This window comes from Hylobates moloch, unplaced genomic scaffold (genome assembly GCF_009828535.3).
Source record: "Hylobates moloch isolate HMO894 unplaced genomic scaffold, HMol_V3 SCAFFOLD_5, whole genome shotgun sequence".
Taxonomy (NCBI): Eukaryota; Metazoa; Chordata; class Mammalia; order Primates; family Hylobatidae; genus Hylobates; species Hylobates moloch.
This window is the reverse complement of record NW_026652280.1, coordinates 29681245-29703096: the sequence shown is the minus strand read 5'-3', so window position 1 is coordinate 29703096 and position 21852 is coordinate 29681245. Positions and strand designations below refer to the sequence as shown.

The 21852-nt window shown below is 48.3% G+C and overlaps 1 protein-coding gene across 3 annotated transcripts in view; it reads right to left on the bottom strand.

Annotated features, from left to right (window-relative positions):
* Positions 1 to 21852, bottom strand: part of MYO5B (myosin VB) — a 374136-nt gene that overhangs the window by 62210 nt on the left and 290074 nt on the right. For all 3 annotated transcript variants that reach the window (XM_058438377.1, XM_058438378.1, XM_058438376.1), the window contains exons 19-22: positions 17920 to 18131; positions 16157 to 16313; positions 14081 to 14320; positions 6429 to 6662 (exon numbers count right to left, since the gene is read on the bottom strand). In XM_058438377.1, coding sequence (XP_058294360.1) covers positions 6429 to 6662; positions 14081 to 14320; positions 16157 to 16313; positions 17920 to 18131 — 843 coding nt within the window. The remainder of the gene's footprint in view (positions 1 to 6428; positions 6663 to 14080; positions 14321 to 16156; positions 16314 to 17919; positions 18132 to 21852) is intronic.

Genomic DNA, 21852 nt, shown 5'->3' with positions numbered 1-21852 from the left:
TAGGTGGAAAGAACAAGTGCCTAAAGGTCTGGAAGGAGGAAGGGCACGGGTTTGGGAATGTGAAGAGTTCTACATTGCCAAAACGTGTGGTTGCGGCAGGGGCACTGAGAAAAGTCAAGACTGGGTAGGTAGAGGGAGGGAGAATCAGCTTGTGAATGGTTTCTCTTCCTTTGTCCTCAGGAAACACTGAACTCCTCTTATTCTCCTAACTCCACCTGGGTGGGCCCAGCTCCCCTCCCCAGCCTCTTCCTGCCCTCCAGGATCTGCCTGAATGTTTCACTGTTCCTTCTGCCAGGCTCTGTTGTCCCCATCTTTTACTGGTTACTTTCTTCTCATTATTAGCTCTTGACCAGCACTCTCCTGGGAAACATTCCTGTACCACATGGGGTGGTGGGGGTGCCCCTGTGCTCGGTGTCCTCCTCTGACAGGGCCTGCACATCCCTCCAGAGCCTGTGAGACAGCAATGCTTCCTCATACACCTGCCTGCTCAGCCTAGACCAGAGTCCTCAACATGGACCAAGGGACTATATTGCCAGACTGTCACATCCTCAGAACCCAGGCCACCGCCAGCACCTGAAAGCTTATAAAATGAATAGAAAGGCCCTGCATTCCCTCAGTCACAAATAAGGGCTCCCTTTAAAATTGTTTTTTTTTTTTTTTAAATAAGTGTGTTTACAGTTGACTAAAATATCTAGAATACATGAGCTTGTTTAATCAAATAATTCAATTTAGGGAGCACACACAATGTAGGAAAAACACTCTTCAAATGCATCTAATTTGCTATTACTGGAGGCAGTTCACCACTCAATGACTTCAGGAGCACCTTTAAATTAGGTTGGCAAATTATCAAAATAGATTTCACTTTTCTAGACATACAATTAAAATCAAACTGAAAACAACACAACAGGAGAAACCACATGGTATGTACTTTACAAAATAAAGCCTAGGGTGGTGCAATGAAGCATGATCTATGTCACATTTAGGAAGGCAGGGGTCTTGCCCCATCCTGCCAGGAACAAGGCCATACCCTCTGAATCAGTCAACTACTGGTAGGTTTTACAGCAGGCTGTGAAGTAACCAGACCTTACCATGGAGCAAAACTTTGCTTCCCCTTAACATCCTCCTAATATCTAGATGGCTCACAGAGCAGTAGGTCACCTGAGAAGACCAAGACCCCTCGCCATCCTTTGCGCATCCTACACACAGTCAATATCGCTCTGAAATGGAACATGCCATCTGACCAGCACAGAGTGCATGACATCATCACCAAGTGGGTCCTGAAATCTCCAGTCCTATGAATGCCACCTAAGAACATGTGACTTCATTGCAACAACCTATGATCTAAAACCTGAGCCAAGACTACAGTCTGGGAGTGCTGTGGTTAACAGCACATATGCCACCTACACCTATTGTTTTGAGGCTCGTTTCTTCCCTCTGTTTCCCTCTTTGATTCATGAATGTAGGTCTCTGACTTGGCTTTATTATTCTAAGCCATACCTTAAAGTGGCATCAGGGGGATTTGCTTTTCTTGCTTGCCTAAACAATTTTGGAGGTAGGCCCATGTTCCTGATCTTTCATGAACAGCAGGAAAGGACCAATCCCACACTCAGCTCCACACCCCAGGTGGGTGAGAGAATGCTTCCTTGATCATATTTCCCCAGGTACCAGCCAACCCCAGTCTTCCCAGCCAGCTAAAAACAGTTGTTGGCAGACACAGCAGGTAACAAACTTCTGCAGCCAAATGGCCCCCACTTTGTGGTTGTCAGGGCTGCAGGGTGCAGTGGGAGACCCTTTAACAACATAAAACAGGCAGCTGCATCCCCTGAGCATGATAAATAACACCTTAGGTTTCAGGACTCATTCAACACCATTCAGCAGCTCCTTTTTTTGGACTTGGGGGAGTGGTTAGTTTTAACTCTTGCAGGCACTATTACTCAGTGTTTCTTCTGAAAGCTTATTTGGGACAGCTTATCAGAATCAACACTGGAGGAAAATCCTGTATCTATGAGGCTAATACAGTACCTATACTAAGTTAAATAAATGCCCCAGCAACATGCTAAAGAACTGTCTTTACTAGTTTGTCTTTGGGGATACAAATGTAGCTAGGGGCTTTGTTTTGTCTTATTTTTTCAAGTGGGATATTAGTACTGTAAGAAGACCCAGCGCAAGGTTTCTAGTAGCAAACATGGGAAAACTGGTTGGACAACGCTGATCAGAAAAGGTTCCTCTGCCATCTGTCCTTGATGCTGTGCAGTTACCACATTTACAGGCACGGCCCTAGGTAGGGACAACACCTTTAATTCTCCAAAATCTTAAAGTGTTTATTTGACCATTTTCTGAGAATGTTCTTCTAAGTAAGCATAGTATGAATTTGTTTTTTAAAGTAGTTGAGTTATTAAAGCAAAAGTTGAAAATCAACATTCCTTGGATAGTAAGACAACTTAGAAACGATGGCTAAAATATCTTCAAAACTGTCCTGCAGATGTGTTTTAATTCCTCTACCACCCCTAAGCTCACAGAAGCTGAAGTGCCTAGGACACAATTGCTCATCTCTCTGGAGGTTTCACGGGTCAAGGCTGCCCTTGAAGTCAGAAGATCCTTCCTGATCTGACTGCACTGTGCTCCTGCTATTCACCTCCTCACTCCACCTGAGCCCAGTGAGCACCTCGTTGGTCCTCACACCCACCCAGCCTACTCCTGCCCCAAGGCATGTGCATCTGTGCCACATCTGTCACCTGTTATCCCCAAATAGCCTTGGCTTATCTTCTCACTCAGGTGTCTTCTCAGAAAGACCTTCTCCGGCCATCAAAAGTGAAACCATACCCCTCAGGCCCCCACAGGTCGCCCTCCCTCCCCTTTACTCTGCTTCATTGTTGTCTGTAGCCCATGATGGGTAATTCACGTTTGATTCCTGTCTGTACTTTCTTCCCCCATCCCCACACATTTAAGCTCCTTAAGAATGAGAAGGGCTTTTTCAAACACCATTCACCTTTTGCCCCAGTGTGTAGAACAAGGTCTAACACATACAGTCATTCAAACACCTGCTGAATGAAGGACCATGAGCTTCTGTGCTTTCTGCAGCAAGACAACGTCCTTCCAGAGATGGGTCAGGGTCCCCTTCCTAATAATCCTCAGCCTCCACATGAACCATGAGTCCTGGTGCTGCTGAGAGCACAACCCCCTCTTGGCTGGTCAAAGTAGTTCTGCTCCATGCCTTTGGGGAGAAGGCTCAACACGCTCTACTATGAGAGCCCGCATTCCCCAAGCCAGATCTCTCTACCTCTATTTGGAGAAATCAAAACCTTTATAACTTGAACTACCCAAGGCAACCAACTAGTGGCTAGGGGTTCTATGACTGATGTCTTGATAAAATGCACAACCCAGCCCCACTAGTCCGAATGCTCAGTGCCTGGGGGCCTGCTAGTCATCTCTCACAAGGACCAGGGACCCCCTCTGAGAGCCAGGCACCTGGCTGTGGGTGGTTCCTCCTCACCCACCACAGCCCTGCACCAAGCTAAGCCTTGCTTTGGAATTGGTAACAATTCCACTGAGCAGCCTTCAGAGCAGATTCTGAATAATGAGCTGTCACCTCTGTGCCTAGGGCAGCCCTGGGGACCACCTCTCTTTCACCAAACAGAGCAGCCATGCAAAACAGCACAGCTGTACAAAAGCAGCCAGCATAGGGATCACTGAAGCTTTCAAAAAGAACGAAATGTACACAATGCACAGGCTAAAAGGGAAGGAGGCTAAGGGCCTGGGTGTGGACTATCCCATGGAGGCACCAAAACAACGGATACCTTTAGTAGAAAAGGATGTCATCTAACTTATGTGACAGAGCTGCTCTGGACTCTGTGGACACAGAGATGAATTCCTGCCCTCAGGGAGACTTGGCCTCCCACAGGCCAAGGCAGGGCAGCCACGTGGCCCGCCAATTAATATCGTCAGAGATGGCAAACCCAGAGTTTTCCAGCATAGCAGTTCCAATACGACACTTGCTGCCTTTGCTGATGGAAATATCAAACTCATTAAACATCTACTAGTGGCCGCCCCCCTCACTGTGCTTGGCTGGTCTCATCAATCTCGCCCAATGCAGAGCAGGCCCCTGCTCAAGCCCTGGAGGAGACCGACTGTCTGATTAGTTAGCATTTATTGAGATTGACACAGTGCCTTTGATAAATATTATACCCTGAGGAGGCACAGAAGACAAAACAAAAAAAGCCAGCCAGCTCATCTACCTACCTCCAACCACCGCAACAAAAAGATTCTGAAGATTCTAAAGAATGTTTGCTTCCACTTTTTCTTTTCCAGGAAAGAGGTGGACATGCCACTTCATGAGTCATCTCCTGTTGGTTTCTGAGTGTTTCTAAGTTGGAATTTGCTTACATTTGGGGTAGGAAGGGGCTTTTGCACTACTCTGCTCCTAGTGTTCCCCTCCTTGCAGCCTCCTTAATTTTTTGTTACCAATTCCAAGCTCTAATTTTCTTTAAGACCTAGGTCAGCATATTATTCCTAGAGAAGAGTAGCAACATTTCTTAAGGAGTGGAGGGGGGAGTCTGCCTCTCTGTTTTGCTCCTCCAATGAAGATTTTCATATTATAAACTCTTATGCACTCCCTTTGATGGAACTTGAGTTTTTAGAGTGCTGAAGCCCCCAAGTTGTAGCATTTAGCAGGAAGCGGGGCTGGGGAGCTGATGAGTCAAGTGCTATCTGTTGGGGCAGAGGTAGGTGAGACCTAATTTTGTGGATCTGCTGGGTAAACGGACTTTGCAGGTGTCTGATCTGACTGGGACACACATGCAGGGAATGTTTTTTCTCCCAGGGTCACTAGTTTCAGGAGTTTCCAGTTCTATTATTGATCCTTTCTGACTTTGGACCTCACCTTCTGATTTTTATTCATGTAGAAAGGTTACCATCCCATTTATCTGCTCCCAAGGTTAGACAAACCACAAGTGTGGAATTCCATTTGTGGGTTACAAGGCTTGTAGCCACTTTTAGTAGGAGTTTCCAAGCACCACGTGCTTTCTCCTAAAGAATGAATCCACTTCATTCCTCATGGTGAGCAGGCTGACAGGTGACTTATCTGGGCAGAGGGTCTTGTGGTACCTCAAAGAAACACATCAGGAGGGTGGCCTTTTATGGGAAGCCCATGTCTTACTTTCTTCTCCCCTTAACCTGGATCCCACCTCTGGCCCCTGGAGATCCCTGGGGTCTGGGTGAAAGCAGGAGCTGATGGTGCTGAGGCCCAAGGTGGGAAGAAGATCTATGCAAGCCCAGCACGGGCCGGCACTGTAGGCTCTATAACCTCCACAGATGTCTGTGTGTTCCTCAGCTGCAGGAGGGCTCAGGCCAGGAAAAGGCAGTGGGAAATAGAAGAGAGAAGGACTCCCACATAGGACCAAGGGCCTCTGCTCCTTCCAGAAGCCAAACACAATCTCATGGCGGCGGCCAGGTGCAAGTCCAGAAGGGGCCTTGCAGATGATCTGAACCAACTTTTATAAATATACACACAGATGAGGGAACTAAGGCCAGTGAGGTTTTCTGCACATGCTTGGGAATGGCAGAGTGGGGATGGGAATCTGCGGACTCCAAGGTCTACCGCAGGGCCCTTCCTGCAGCAGCATCCAGCCTGCCCCAATTTTGAAGTTGTTACTCCAACACCCTGAACACTGGATCCCTCTCTCTTAGATCCCCATCCACTGCGACTCCCCATTGATGGACAGACACTGAATGAGTAGGCAACATGCTATTTTCCCTGTGGCTTGTAGAGATGGTGGGGGCAGGGTGGTGGGAGGCAGAACGGCGATGACTCAAGTCTGTCGGGGGCTCTCCAGGAGCCCTTGGGACTTCCCTGGCTGGAACAGTTATCCTGGCAGTGGATCAGGGAATCTCTGTGCCCTGATGTTCAGGTTTGGGGCAAAGCTCAGGAAGTTCTATTTCATGGTGTAAGAAATAAGCCCACCAGGGTGGGTGTGCCAGGCTGAGACTTTAAGTGTTCAAAGGTGAGGCACCTCCACCAAAGCACAGTGCTGCGTCACGGCCAGGCGTGCCCAGAGGCTGCCCTCTCCTGCAGGCAACATCAAGATCAGCCCCAGCCTCTGTCACGGCTTTCTTGCCAATGAGGATGCGGGTCACAGAGCCAGCCCTGGGCTTAATTCTAGACCATAAAAACAATGCTCGCAGGCAGACACCATGTGCCCCTTCCAGGGGATGCCATAGTGTCCAGCTAACAGCAGAAGCGCAGTCATGCTTGTGTGGGTTTCCCCAAAGCATGCCACTTTCTGTCTAGACACAGATGAATGGTCAGACTGTGGACACGAGCCCAAGACCATGGCAATTTTACCACTTGAAGCAGCAGTGGTCTCTGAGGGGTGGCTCCGTGTGCCCACCCACTGTGCTTGCCAGCGTCTACCCCTCTGGCCTGAGCATACCTTCCTCAGCTCATCCTTCTCCCTGCTGTGGGCGTCCTCCAAGATCTTGCGCTCCGAGTGGGCCCTGTGCAGCTCTGTGCGCAGGCTCTCCACCTCCTCCTGCAGCCTGAGGTTGGTGTCCTCACCTGGGCTCTGCTGGTAGTGCACCAGCTCCTTCTTCAGCCGCTCTACCTCCATGGTGTATGTGGAGGTGGTCATGGACAACTGCTCCGACAGTGTCTTGAACTCTTTGTTCTGTGGAGAACATCAGCAAACAAGGAGAAAGGAGAAGAAAAAGTGGGGGGAGAAAGGGTTATTTTACCAGGAAAAAAGCATGAAGGCAATCAAAAAAGGAACTTCCAAGGTGGGGTTAAGTCTCACAATCATTGCATGCTTAAGTGCTTGCCTGGCATCTCCCTAAGAAAACACTATTGTGAACTTACAGACATAGGAGAAAACAAAGAACAGCAACATTGACATTCAAAGAGTTCAAGGAGCTTTCGTGAGCATGTGCAGAGCTGGAAGCTGCCTAGTAGTAGGTGGCTCTATGTCTGGCTGGGCAGATCCTACACCTTATTTTTAAGTTGCAGAAACAAAGAAGCTGGCTCTCTGGGTTTGCAGCTTTCACTTTTTAGGTTTCCCTGCTCTTTCATACACAGCCCTCCTGCCTGTGGACTCGCCAGCACAAACAGCTGCAACCTAATCACTGGCTCTGAGACAAAGGACCCCTTCAGCATCCCCTCTTCCAAGGAGGCCCTCCATGGGGCCTTGGAATCTCTCTCACCACCTGTCAGCCATGGCTTGCCCCGCAAGACTCTAAGACTCAGGGAACTGATGCCCTGATCCACCCTGCCCACACTATGCTCCTGCAGATGGGATACCCAATCCCAGCCCACTCAGACAACACACAGGTGTGAAGCATCCCCCATGGGCCCAGAGCCCTAAGAAGCTAGTGCTGGTATCAAGTGCTACTGCAAATTATGGGAAGAAATCAGCACCGCAAGAGTTGAGAGCATCAGCTAAGAGTGGTCAGTGAGGAAAGTGGAGAGGAAGAGATAGGGCTTTCCAAATCATCAAGCAGGCAACAATGGTCATTGATTATTCTTCATTGCTCTGGTCTGTAGGAGGACCAGGCAGAACAGAGCTAGCGGCCAAATCACCGATAAGCTGGAGCACCAGGAATCAATGATTAATTCACATAAGAAATTAAACTTCACAGAAAACAGTGAAGAGCAGCAAAAGAAAAGCCCTTGGACCCTGCAAAATGCCACAGATGCTGTGGGGCCTTGTGGTTGTGACCAGTATGGCAATGCACAAGCTAGCAGTCCATTTCCTGCACCGACACAACAGAATGAGACATGCTACCTGCTCCCCAGCACTCTGTGGGAACCTCCCAGTTACAACCTGACACACCTTCAAGCCTGGTCTGCCTGCAGCCTTGTTCTAAGGCATCACAAAGAAGAAATCCAATCAAGCAGATTCTATTTGAAAACCCCAATGCATGTCTGTATTATCCACTCCAGTCTGGGTCTCCACTGGAGGCTGAGGGTCTCTGCACAGAGGAGTGGAGCACAGGGAGGGAACACATGCTGGAGTAGCCACCCTCTGACTTCATCTTTGCTCCGGGATGGACGTGAGGTTTGGCCCAGCTGCTCTCTCTAGATGGCATAGCCTGGGTCAGATCACTAGGAGTAGAAGGATAACTAGGCAGGAGGTCTCTAGGTAGAGCTTCTTGGAGTATGAAGAGAGGCACACATGGTAACGGCAGGCACATCCTATCCTGCTATTGACAAAGATGGCACCTCAGGACTCTAACGCAAAGTATGATGTATCCAGGAGGCCCAGCTGCATTGATCTTGACACCACGTGAGACCTAGATCAGGGATGTCAGGGAGTTGAGTGGCTGGAGCTGGACAGACCTGTGCTCAGATCCCAGCTCTATCCTTGATCAGCTGTGTACACCTGACCTAATCAACCAACCTTTCTGTGCCCCGGTGTCCTTATGTGTAAATCAGGAATATAATAGTAACTCCTGCCTCAGAGGGTGGTTGTCAAGATTAGGGAGATAAATTACTTTGCTAGGGGCTCAGTAAACATCAGCTATCTTCCTTGTTCAGGTTCTCTATGGAGAACCCTGGAGAGATGGTGGCTACCCTGGAGAGTTGCCCGAGTCTCTGGCTCTCTGGGGTGTGGGTGGGGAGCTCCTATTTCTTTTCATGGGCATCCAGATATGGTCACTGGGGTCTTGTGGAGGCGGTGCATTTTCTGTTCTGGACATCTGACTTCAGAAGGGCAGGCCCCAGAAGGCTGGTCCCTGCACCTGCAGGTGTCACAGCCATGCAACCAAGCCTGGCAGAGGGCAGGGCATGGGGTACCCACTCCCTCGGAGACCCCAGAAACCCTCCCTGCCATGTTACTGCCCTGAAGGCCTTCCAGTGGAACAAGATATGGAGGTGGAAGGCAGTGATACTGACAATCCTGACCTTGTGTGGGTCAGGCTAATGAATGTATCTGTGTCTTGGTTTTTAACCAAAAAAAGTAAAAAAAAATTTTTAAACTTAATTTTTAATTTTTCTGGGTACATTGTAGGTGTGTATATGTATGGGGTACATAAAATGTTTTGATAGATATGCAATGTGAAATAAGCATATTATGAAGAATAGGGTACCCCAAAAATGAATTTTAAAAATAGAAAAAAGCTTACAGAATAAGGATATCAAGAAATAAAATATTTTTGTAGAGTTGTACATGTTTGTGTTTTAAGCTAAGCCTTATTACAAAGGAGCCAAAAGTTAAAAGTATTATTTATAAAGTAAAACCATTACAGTACTCCAAGGTTAATTATTGAAGAAAAACAATTTTCTAGTAAGCTTAGTGTAGCCTAAGTGTACGGCTTATAAAGTCTACAGGAGTGGACAGTTTATAAAGTCTACAGGAGTGGAAAGTAATGTCCTGGGCCTTCACATTCACTCACCCCACACAGCTTCCAGGCCTGCAAGCCCCATTCACGGTAAGTGCCCTATACAGGTGTGCCATCTTTTACACCATATTTTTATTATCCCTTCTCTATGTTTAGATATGTTTAGATACACAAATACTTACCATTGTGTTACACCTGCCTATGGTATTCAGTACAGTAACATGCTGTACAGGTTTGTAGCCTAGGAACAATAGGTTATGCCACATAGCCTAGGTGTGTAGTTGGCTACACCATCTAGGTTTGTGCAAGTGAAATCTATGATGTTTACACAACTACAAACTCGCCTCACGATGCATTTCTCATAAGGTACCCCTGTCATTAACAGATGCATGACTGTATATGACATATATGCATGATTACATATAAGGAATTTAACATATTTACAAAGTGACTACTAAGTATATGGAATCAAATTGATTTAAAAGGCTACTAACTCCATATATTTGTGTCATGTTTCTCATATAAAATATATTTAAGGATAACCTTATATTCATAAGTGTCTAAGGAACTTTACTCTCATTATAAATAAATTGTAAGTTAAACTGGCCAACTCTAAATGTGTGCTTGACTAAAGTCAGGCTGGCAGAGAGCCGAGTTCATGTACTACATCGTTTTGCTGAATGATATACCACAGCCTATCCCAGGGACACTGTAAGAAATGGTCTCAAGAACCAGCACTGTATGTATCATTGTAGGATATGGTGAAGGATGTGGCATGTCACGTCACAGATTATGAAAGCCCACAGGAAAAACAAGTCAGCACCATGGACAGCTCCAAATCCTCTTGAACTGCATGGTTCTTTTCTATTAAGAACTCTCAAGCCACTCAGTTTTCTTCCTGTTACTGTTTGCATGGAAACTTGGTGCCAAATTTGTATCTTTTCTTCCCAGTTGGGTGTACAAGGCCTTAGGATATGAATGTTGGGTGCTAACCTTACCCTGGTTTTATCTTTGTTTCCTCCCTTACTGACTTCTTGGCAGTGAGGATAGTTTTTTAGAAAAAAGCTCCCCAGGGGATTCTAGAGCACAGTCTGGGGATAGGAACCCTACTCTAGCCAGATCATGGTATCAGTGAATTTTTGAGCTAGATGTTACCTTAGAGATCTCAGGCGAATCCCCCTTGGAAGAACTAAAGGCCCAATCATTTCCAAGCTATCAGCTCTAATTGTGAATACAACTGAGACAGAACCCAGGCCACTGTCCAGTGGGGACTCAGTCTACTCCCTATGCTGTTCTGACAAATACCTTGGGACACCTTCACCTGTGGTGTCCTTGGTGTTCGCATATCCTCCCCTTCTGGCTTAGAAACCTTGTGTGACCAGAGGACCACTGCCTAAATTGTCTCCAGGAATTATAGGAAAAAAAAATTCACTTGCAAAGAGCTGGCCCCATCTGCTAAGAGACTGCAATGAAACAAGCCCCTATATAGAGCTCTAATGGAGATTATGTCAATGCTTCCTCTTGTAACAGAGTGTCAAGCATGTTATTTGACACTGGGTCACACTCCCCACTTTAAATGCCAGCCGGTCCCAAGGACAATGCTATCTGTATAAGCAAGAACCCAAACTAAGGCTAAGAGTCTCCCTTGGACTGAGGAGTTCTCCTGACATCTTCCAAGAGTCTCCCAATAGCTAGATACCTTATAGTTTGGTCAGAGGTGGCAGAACATACCCTGAAACCAGCCTGCCAAGTTTCAATCCCAGCCATGCTACTTACTAGTTGTGTGACCTCAGTCAGGCTACTTAACCTCTGTGTGCCTCAGTTTCTTCATCCTTAAAATGGGAATAATATTAATATTTATCTCCTAGGGTTCTGGTGGGGATTAAATGAGTTAATACGTGAGAAGAGCACAGCGTGCCTAGTCAGGTAGTGCAGGCAACGGCACAAGAAAGCAAGAGCTTATCCACTCCTCCCACCTTTTCTGATCACCCTCTACACACAGGGCATCCTGCCCAGGGTAGCTAACACCTGCCACCACTTACAGATGTTTGCCAAGCAGGAAGCTTAAGGCAAAAAGCTTTATTTATTTATTTTTTTTAAATAGGCCATTTAAATCTGCTTTTCTTTGATTTTTCAAGCACGTGGATTGTAAAACGCTAGATTTATTTTTATCCTCTCAAGTTAACTTTAGAAATCAGCAATGCCAATGCAGAGCGCCATGGTTGGAAAGCAAGGGCTGGGGGAGCCAGCATGTACACAGGGCTTCCAGCAGAGTGCAGCGGTCAATGCCTACTCATCCCTGAGACTACACTCTGGCTGGAAGGTTAACTCACAACATTTGACTAAGCAAGTCTTTTCTTCTTGTCAACAGCTACAATAGCCACCGCCACCTTGGCATGCTTTGTGCTTGTGTTTTTCAAAGGACCAGTGCCAGACAGCAGACCTTTTCCTTTGCACTCTTTTCCCTCTGAGCGGATGTGCCCTCCTCCCTGACCTGGCGTATCGCAGCAGGCTGACCAGGGGCAGGCAAAAGCCCTGTGCCCACCCTGTGCCTGGGCTCTCTGCCTTGTTTCCCCAGTAAGGAGCCAAGCCAAACAAGGCATCCTGTAGAACTACCACAGAGAAACACCCAATGACAGTCTCTTCTCAGAAAGCCTTGTCTTTTGCAAGAGCAGGGAAACAGAGGCATTCTATTGCTATCTCTGCACCACTTTTGGGCTCCTGTTCAAGGCAGCTGGCTTAGGTGTAAAATGCTTTTTTCCTGCCCTACTGGGTCATGAGAAGCTTTAAAAATGCCCAGTATAGAATAGATACATTAAATCCCAATGACTTCCAAGGCCATACCAACTCTAAAATTCTCTGTTTCTCCATGCCGCACACACTCTTCATGTCCTTTCCTTCCCCAGGAGGCACCCTCTGGGGCACCTCAGAAGCCTGGTTCTGTGATCACCTCTACCCCTGCATGGACAAAGTAACAGTGGGCCTCCATTCAACTCTGGGAGCCAAACGCAGCAGTAGGTGTGCATGGGAAAGGACTGAAACCCTTCAGTAATGTTTGGGATTAAAAAACCAGCAATGCCCTCATTGTGGCTGTGGGATCAGAGCTGGGGTAGGATCCTGGTCCCAGCACTTTCTATTTCTGTGACTTTGGCAAGGGACTTGATGTCCCTGGCCCACCATTTCCTCATATACAAAATGACCTCACAAAATTGTATGAAGATCAAATAAGAGTGAACACAAAACACATATTGCAGAGCTTGGCACATGGCAGGTGCTTGGAAAATCCTTAGGATCAATGCTGTTTGGCCTGTTGGCATATTTCCTCCCTTATGATACAGCATGTGACATATGTCACAGCCATCCTCTGTCCAGCAAGGCCAGCAAAGCACCTGAAACAGCCAGGCATCCAATAAAGGTCTTCTGAAGGGAAGGAGGACTGGCCATGTGGGCCACCAAAAAGTGGGTGTCCAGGTTTGTGCATGCATACATGTGAGCCTCGTCTATTCCATTAGACGAAGCTGAGTGTTCTGTGCTTGTCTCGAATCTCTTGTACTACCTTGTACGGCACCCAACCCCCTACACGGATTTAATCATGGCTTGTTACTCCTGTGATTGGCTGACATGGGAAGGTGGCCAGGGTAGAAAGAGGACAAAGCTTAAAAATAAGAGTGCTAACCATTTTTCAAGTTTCTCCTACTGCATAGCAGGCCCTGTGTATGCATTAGACCATTTATTCTTCTTTCAGCCCTGTCAGCCCCATTTTATGGACAAGAAAAGAGGCTCAGAGTAGTCACATCAGTCACTCAACTTTTAAGCAGAAGAACTGAATTCTGATTTCCAAAGCAAACACTCTTTCCAGAAGGGGCAGACAGACAGATAGGCAGACAGAGAGGCAGAAGGGCAAACTGATACAGAGCATGGACTCTGGAGCCAGACAGCTGGGGTTCAAACCTCGGCCCTGCCACTGCCACCTGTGTAACTTTAGGATGCCATGTGCCCTTCCAGTGTCTTCAATTGTACAAAAAGGGGGGATGGTAATACTTGCTGTAGGAGGGCCGCTATATTAGACAAGCTACTCCAGACAAAGCGCCAGCCCCATACCCCGCACAGCAAGCCCTCCATGCACACCAGCTGCTGCTGTGTTACCCTATGTCACCCCTGCAAGGGCAAAACACCAGCACCTTGGGCTAGTGTGTCAGTTCCCTATTGCTGCTGCAACAAGCTACCACCAAGTTATGACTCAAGACAGCATAAATCATCATCTTACAGCTCTGGAGGTCAGGAGTCTGAAGGGGTTGGCAGGGCTGCATTCTTTCTGGATGCTCTAGGGGAGAGTCCATGTCTTTGTCTTCTCTGGCTTCTCAAGGCTGCCTGCATCCCTCCCACCTCTGATTCTGTCATCACTTCTCCTCTGAACTTGATCCTCCAGCCTCCCTCTTACGAGGACCCCTGTGATTATATCAAGCCCACCTGGCTCATCCAGGATACTCTTCCCATCCTACAGTTCTTAATTTAATTGCATCTGCAAAGTCCCTTTCGCCATATAAGGTAACACACTCACAGATCCTAGGGCTGAGGGTATCTTTAGGGGTCACTGATCTGCCTGCCACAGTTAGTATCAGCTGTGGTCTGAGGACATCTGTGCTCCCTCAGGTCTTCGGCATGTGCCATTCTCCAAGGAAGCCGTGGGCTCTCTCAAAATGCTCCAGTACCCCAGCCCCCAACACCTAGGTAGGGAGCTGCAGACACTGACCTGCTCATCGATCTTCCGCTGCAGCTGGACCACCTTGTTCTCCATGCCCACGTTGAGACGTTTCAGATGCTCTGCTGAGCGGGCCTCAATCCTGAGGGCCTTCAGCTCCCGCCTGGCCTTGAGCATCCGGAAGGCACATTGGATGACAATGGCTGCATCCCGCAGCCGCCGGAAGCGCCTGCGCGCCATCCAGCCCCGCACGTGCTTCTGGATGGTGGTGGCCTTGTGCTCCATGAGGACCTGGTGGGAAACAAGCATACACACCTTGTGGGTTTGCACTGCAGGACAGGAGTGAAGGAAGCATACATCACTGCCCATGGAGGGGAGAGCCCAGGGCAGCCTTGGTCCTAGGAGTTACACAGACAATGTGCCCCCTAAGATCTAAGGCTTTGGTGGTTGTTTTATAACACATTTCAGCGAGGTTCTGCAGCCCACATATCCACAGGGAATCAGCTGTCAAACTTTTCAGCTTTGTTTTACTTTTTGTTTTATGGGTTAGGAAACCACAATCTGAAAACCTCAAGGTTGTAGGGGCCTAATGATCATCCACTTGCTCTCCACCCATTTACCAGGTGGAGGTCCCCTCCTGGTGGCACTGAGCTGGAAGTGAGATACTTCAGTGAGTGTCCACAGCAGGCTAATGGCTTATAATTACAAACTTGGTGTGTAACTCACTGTTTTGTTTTGTTTTTCTACCAAGTTAAAAAACCACTCAGGAAATGAAAGCATCATCAGTGTGCTCGCCCTAATGCCTGGTAAAATGTTTGTGGAATAAATGAGTAAACAAGCAAACAGGCTGAGCAATGAACAGTGCCACAGCCATGAGTGACAGAGCTGGGAGTCACATCAGTGCTCACTCTTTGCACATGCTGCCCCTGCTGAGAAACTCCCAAACATCACCTGTCCCTTCCATGGGAGCAGCACACCGATGCCACCCGTCACCCAAGAACACTCACAGAACCTTCTTCCAATGGCCTGGGTTTCTCTACATATTACACCAGGGTGTGCTCCACCCTGACCACATTTTTATTATTATCAATTTAGTGCTTTACTTTTATTATTTAGAAAATCACACCTTCTGTGATCATAGAAGAGATAGATGTTCATTTAATGAAAAAGAAAACCATTTTAGACATTTCCTTCCAATTCGTGTTTCAAGTCAGCTCTGTGCTTCAGATGTGTTGGTGTTACCAGGTTGAACAGATGTGTCCTGATGTGGGGCTCCTGAACCCAAGGGTTTTGGCTTCACTGGAACAACACAAAGAGCAAGAACCTGGCAGGGAAGAGGTCGGGGTCTCCCTCCTGACCTCACCATGTTGGGCTTCAAGCTCCTGATCCGTTAAGTGGAGGAGTTAGACCTGATGATGCCCAATACCACTGCCTGCTCTCAAGTGTGAATGAGCCCTAGGTGGGTCACCTGGCCCTGCTGTTGGCTGGCCTGGGCCCTCAGGCAGGTGACCTGCTTCTCTGAGCAACTCAGGTATCAGAAGGGGTATGAAAACTGCCATGATTGGATGCTGGGTCCCTTCAAAACTCATGTTGAAATCTGATCCCCTATGTTGGAGGTGAAGTCTAACAGGAGATATTTGAGTCATAGAGGCAGATCCCTCACAAACAAATAAATGCCCTTCTTCAAGGGTGATTTCTCACTGTTAGTTCTCATTAGAGCTGCTTGTTAAAAGAGCCACTCTTGTGCTTCCTCTCTCACCATGAGATCTCTGCACACACTGGCTTTTGCCTCCCACCATGAGTGGAAGCAGCCTGAGGCCCTCTCCAGAAGCAGATGTTCAATTGTGAACTTTCCGGCCACCAGAATTGTGAGCCAAATAAACCTCTTTTCTTCATATTTCACCCAGCCTCAGATATTGTTATAGCAACATTTAATGGACTAAGACAACAGTATGCACACCCTTCCTACCTTGTGGGACTTCAGAAAGGATTTAGTGAGAGCAGAGATGTGAAAGGATTTAGAAAAAAGTTGGGAGTGCTTGACAGAGGTTCATGTTGGCAGTAATTCATCTGTTGCCGCTTTAGTTCTGAATCTGCAGCCGTGAGGCCCTCAGAGTGGCTACTCACCTGGCGGTAGGTTCTCCGCACAACCATGGCCCGGGTGAAGGCCTGGATAACAATGGCAGCTCCGCGGACCCTCTGGTAGGCCTGGCGGGCCCTCTGCATGCGGTAATGTTTCTGGAGCACCACAGCGGCTCTGGTCCTCCGCAGGTGCTCAGCCAGCCTGGGGAGCAAGAGGAAATAGGCAGTGTCAGGGAGAGAGTATTGACTGCCCTGATGCAGAGGACCGTGAGACATCTGCAAATGCAAACCCCTCCCTCTGTGGCCCTACCTGGACACACCCAGGGGAAGCCAACTCTCTTCACCCCTAACAAATGTAGCAATGCCTTAGGCATTTGACGCTGAGGCTAGAAAAGCAGTGTTAGTTCTTTCCTTATGGTCCCGAAAGGCTTCCCACAAGCTCCAAACTCAGTCAGAGTCTGACCTCCTCTATGATCCTTATCTGAACACTCTTCTACCTCACTGTGCCTGGGCAGTCCTCAACTACTTCACCAGTAGCATTCTACATCGTGTGTTCACATTGCTGCCTGTCCTCTGTACCTCCCCAGGCTTGGAGATCCCAGGGGCTGTGTCTCCATCATCCCGGACCCACTGCAGGCACTGGGTAAGTGTTTGTTGAGTGACTAAACCTTCTCAGGCCCAGACCAATCTCTGTTTCCTTTATCTCCTCAACCCTTTCTGCTCGGGATGCACTGAATGTGGCCATTTCCTCTCCTCTCTTGCCTTTCTGCCTTCCCATCTCACCTCCTAAATAAAGCCAGTCTAACACTTCCTCCCCTTCTGAAGGGTCTTGTTTGCTGCCAGGCCTATAACAAGTGCTCAATTAGAGACTCAGTGTGAAATGCTAAAAAGGACCTTGGAAATCATTCAGCAAAGCCTCAAAGGAGAAAGTGACCCACTCAGCCCATGTGTCACCTGTTTGCTGAAATGCATGATTCCCTAGTCTAGCTCTCTGTTTGGCCTCCAAACACAAGACTTTGTGGCAATTATTGTCACTTCTCTAAGGAAATTCCTTTCTGGAGAGGGCACTGGACTTGAACCAGGCCTGGGCTCAAAACCTAACAACTGAGGGTAGCGTCAGAGGGCAGGCTGTCTTCAGCCTGTCTTGGCTGACACACTCCTGCTGCTGTAGTGCCTCATCAGCCCAGTGTCAGTGAGGAAGGAACGCTGCAGTAGTTTCTTCTGCTCAGGGTCGAGCTGGGGGCGGGCAGGGGAGGCTGATTGGCATCCTGGCTCCACCCCTATGTCAACACTCATGCTTAGACAAGCCACTCTCTCTCCATCCTGGCTTGTGCAGTAACTCACAAAAGGGACCTCCCAGGACCTTTGCAGCCCTAATCGCCTGACTCCGAGGCATTATGAAATCTGTGGAATAAATAATGAGGCCAAGCGCAGGTTAACTGTGCCAGGCTGTGTTGGTCTCTTTTCCTAAAAGTAGTTTTTTACTTTGAGGTTCAGGCAAAGGGGAAATTGGGAAACAAACTGGGAAACCAGTTGGTTTGTGGCAAAACCAGCTGGTTCTAATGCTGGTAGGATAGAAGGAGCCTGGGGAAACCAGGAGATGTGGAAACTAGACCTACCCCCTGAGGTGAGAAGGGCATTGATTATAGGGGTAGGCCCAGCTGCCGGGGAAAAGCCAAGATGCAGACATGGCCCCAACAGGAACCACTCTCAGCACAGAGGAAAAGAGAAAACAAGTAGCTGAGAAAGGCAGACCCCCATCTTCCCTGCCATGATCTGCTGCCCTGATCTGCCCCAGCCTGGCTCACCTGCGGGCCAGGTGTCCTCGGCAGTACCGCTGCAGGGTTAAGGTAGCCCCCTTCAGCCTGCGATATTTCACCTTCTGCAGCCATCCCCGGACAGTTTTCTGGATCATGATGGTGGCTGTCCGGAACTTGTCAGCCCGCAGCTTCTCCAGGTAGGCCACCTGGCCTGCTCGGAAGAAGATCTTGGTGCGGCCAAACTGGAACTTGTCAGGGTCCTTTACAAGGTAGGGAGGGGATCTGGTTGGTCACCAGTGAGCAGAGAAATAACATGGCCCATACCACCCTTGTTCTTCCAATGCAGAATCCCCTGGCCAGACTTCATGCACCCCTCTCTGTAGATGGACACAAAGTCTTAGCATTTGCTTAACAGACCCCAAGACCCTACTACGGGCCAGACTCTAGAACATGGCAGTGAACAAGACGCCTGACCTCAAAGAACTGACATCATGGTGAGGGCAGACAGACAAGCAAATAAAGATGCTTTCTGTTTTCAGAGAATGGTGAGGATTATGAAGAAAACAAACTGGGGGATGGTGAGCATGGGATGGGGATGTTCAAAAAGGATACTCAAGGAAGGCAGCTGTGTGGAGGTGACAGCTGAGCAAAGATCTAAATGAGCTGCAGGAAGGCAACCACAGAAAAGAAGGAAGGAGGAAAGTTCCAGGAGAAGGGCAGAGTGGATGCCCATGTCCAGTGGTGCAACTGCTGGGTATATCTGAGGATCAGGAGAGCCAGGATGGCTAGCTGGGGGAACTGAAGGTGATTGGTGGGAGGAGCCAATCACAAAAGGCCTTGTAGGTTGCAGCATAAAATTGGGGTGAGAGCCACAGGCAAGCTTTGAGCAAGAGAATGACCTGATCTGATCAACATTTTAAAAAGATTATCCTCAAATGGCCACACAGTTGTATGCATAATTACAGGATGCAAATAACCCCCAAATAAAACTATGAGATTGTTTTGGACCTGTAATTACTGTCTTAATTACATCCATTAGGTTAAAATTAGTTGCCCTTCCCTGGGCTCACCCCTGTGGATGAGGAAAGACGACCCAGCAGGGTTCCTGTGGACAAGCCTGGGACAGAGCACTGGGAGAGTAACCCATGATGACAGAGCTCTTTGTAAATCAACTGCCATCTCATTTTGCTCACTGGCATGAAGACCATAATGAGAAAGGAAGGAATGAGCCAAGTCCAAGGAAAATACACACACAACATTGCGTTTCATGTCGGCAAATGGCCCTGAAAAGTGCTGAGTCATCATTCTTCACAGGTTAAGCCCTATTGGGTTACTAGGAGTCGGGTTCCACACACAGGGAAGGCTGTCCTGCCTGAGCTAAGGCTGAGCTGGCGGCACAGCTTCCAGCTTGAGTGTCACTGACTGAGTCCTCGGCCTGGGCCAGGCTGCTCGTGAAGCTGGCAAGAGTGGGCTCTGGGCCTGGCTCTCCTCCCTGTGTCTGCTCAGAGCCATGTACCCACTCAGCTCATGCTGAGAGGAACAGGGGCTGGATGGGGCTTGGGAGCTTTGAGGCAGCCACGGCCCTGCTTTGATCTCTGCCCTGCTGGGGGAGGCTCCATGGCTCAGCCAGGAGGGGCCAAGAAGCCAAAGCAGGGTAGCTAAGCCCCCAGTTGGGGGACAAGCCTGGGTCCTGCAGCTTAAGCAGAGCCAGAGGCTGGGGGCTGCCTACCGCATCCAAGCAACAACAGTACCTGCGCTTCATTCCCTATTCTGGAAAAAAAACAGGAAGGGATGATATGCTCTGCAAGGCCACTTTTTCTGAACAAGGATTTCTCTGAGGGTTTCACCTGCTCTACTGAGACCCATCAGCCTCATCTCCACTGTCCTCACCCTGTGTGTCTCCAGAACATCTCCCACCCAGATCTGCTTCCTCTAACCCTTAGAACTGACTGTTCACTGATCAATCAATCATCTTTTGAGAAACTTTCTCTAAGAGTCAGACTGCAGGGGCTGAAAGCAACCTTAGAAATCCATTCCAAGCCACTCCTTTTACTTCACAGATGATAAAACTGAAGCCTAGAGTAGTGAAGTGACTTGCTCAAGGTGACTTGAGCAAATATCAAACGATAACCCCAGATCTGGGTCTCCCAGGCCCCAAGTCTCCAACTGTAGCATCCCCTTTCGTGACACTGTCTCCTCTACACAGCGCTCACACACAGCCTTGTGCTCCGTGGGCTCCCTGTAGATGTTTGTTAATACACTCCTTCACCACTGTGATGAAGGTTCAGGCTTGCACGACAGCCAGTCTCCATGATGTGGTCCTCTACAGTTATGGCCATCGTCACATTAGACTATTATTAATTCTGGAGGGCAGGGTCCATAAAATGCACTCTTTTTATAACCCTCACACTAACCCTTCTAGATTAGAGTACAAAGAATTCAGTAAGTATCTGTGGAGTTAAAGAATAAACAAATTCAGGTTAAGAATGATAGGGGCTATTCCTAAAATCCTTGCAGGGGAGAGGCCACCAGAATCTACTCTTCTCCCCTAAACAACCACAACAATTTATTAAAACCTCACTGACAGCCTAATGAAGCAGCCCCCAGCAGCAGGCTGCTCCTCCAAGAAGGTGGTCTTTAAGTGCCTGGTGCCTGTCCTGTAGGCCACCTTTGTCCCCACTTCTCTCCTCATCGTTCTGTTCTAAAACGTACTTAGCACTTGCTCGGGACAGGGTGGGGAACTGGCATGTGCCCCTCTAAGCTAATGTGCAGCTCTGTCGAGTCTTAGTTTCTCGATACAAAGTCCCAGGTCACTCAGCATGAGAAGTATGGGTGTCCAGATGCGGCCAAAGAAGAGGAGAAAAATAAAAAGCAGGAAATAGAAGGCCCCAGGGTAATCTTTAGCACTAGTGTCTCTCTTCAGTCTCCAGGAAGGATAACTGTGCTCAGCGACATTACTCAATCAGACTGGATCAGAGGGCAATGTAGTTTAGACAGTGGGAGTTAGAATCAGTCCACCTATGCAGCCTTGGGCAATTTATATCAGCTTTCTGTGCCTCAGTTTCCTCAGCTGTAAAATAAGGGTGATTTCTGTATATTCCTCATAGGATGAGCCATTACTGGCAGGTTTCTAGTCATGAGCAGCTCTTCGCTGGTTCCCATGCAGCCAGCTGCACGAACTCATGTATTCCTGTGACAACCAGGAATTGTGCTAGGAACACAGCCACAATAGGACCCTTGTCATCTATGTGTTCACAGTCTGGTAAAATGACAAGCCCTCAATTACAACATAAGGGGATGAACACAATAAAGGAAGGGAGGAGGTGAGTGCTGCTGGCCCATAGAAGATGGAGTAGCTAACAACATCTGGGAGGCTAGGAGGTATTTCAGAGCTCAGTTTGGAAGAATACCACTTTGTCAGGCAGGCAAAAGAGGGGAAAAAGCATTGCAGGCAGAGGAAACAGCATGTATTCATATACTTTTCCTTTAGGCAAGTCACTTGTTCTTTCATTCGTTCCACAAATATTAGGTAGGTTCCCCCTGTGTATTAGGCTCAGAGCTCATAACTAAGGAGGTGGTGTAAACTTGAAGACACTGTCCTCTACGAAAAAGGACACACACATCTGGAACATAGGTCAGCATGCTATGGGCTCTAAGAGTGACATGAAGTGCCACATGCTAGACCAGGGGAAGCAGGAGGGAGAAGCTGCACTGAAGCCTAGCATTGAGAAGCAGGCAGGCTCTCCGTCAGTGGAGAGAAGAGGAAGCTGTGCCAGGAAAGGCCCAGTGTCCTGAGCACATCACAGCAGCAGCCCCAGGCAGTGGCATGTGGTCCCATTAACTGGAGGAGAGCCCAGTGTGGGGGCCGACTCAGCCAGTCTGATCTGGGTCCCCTCCAGAGTTTCCTCTTTGGGAATCAGAGGTCTTCGTAGTAATCTTAGAGAAATCCAGCGAAGGAACAGAAGAGGGAAACTATGATCC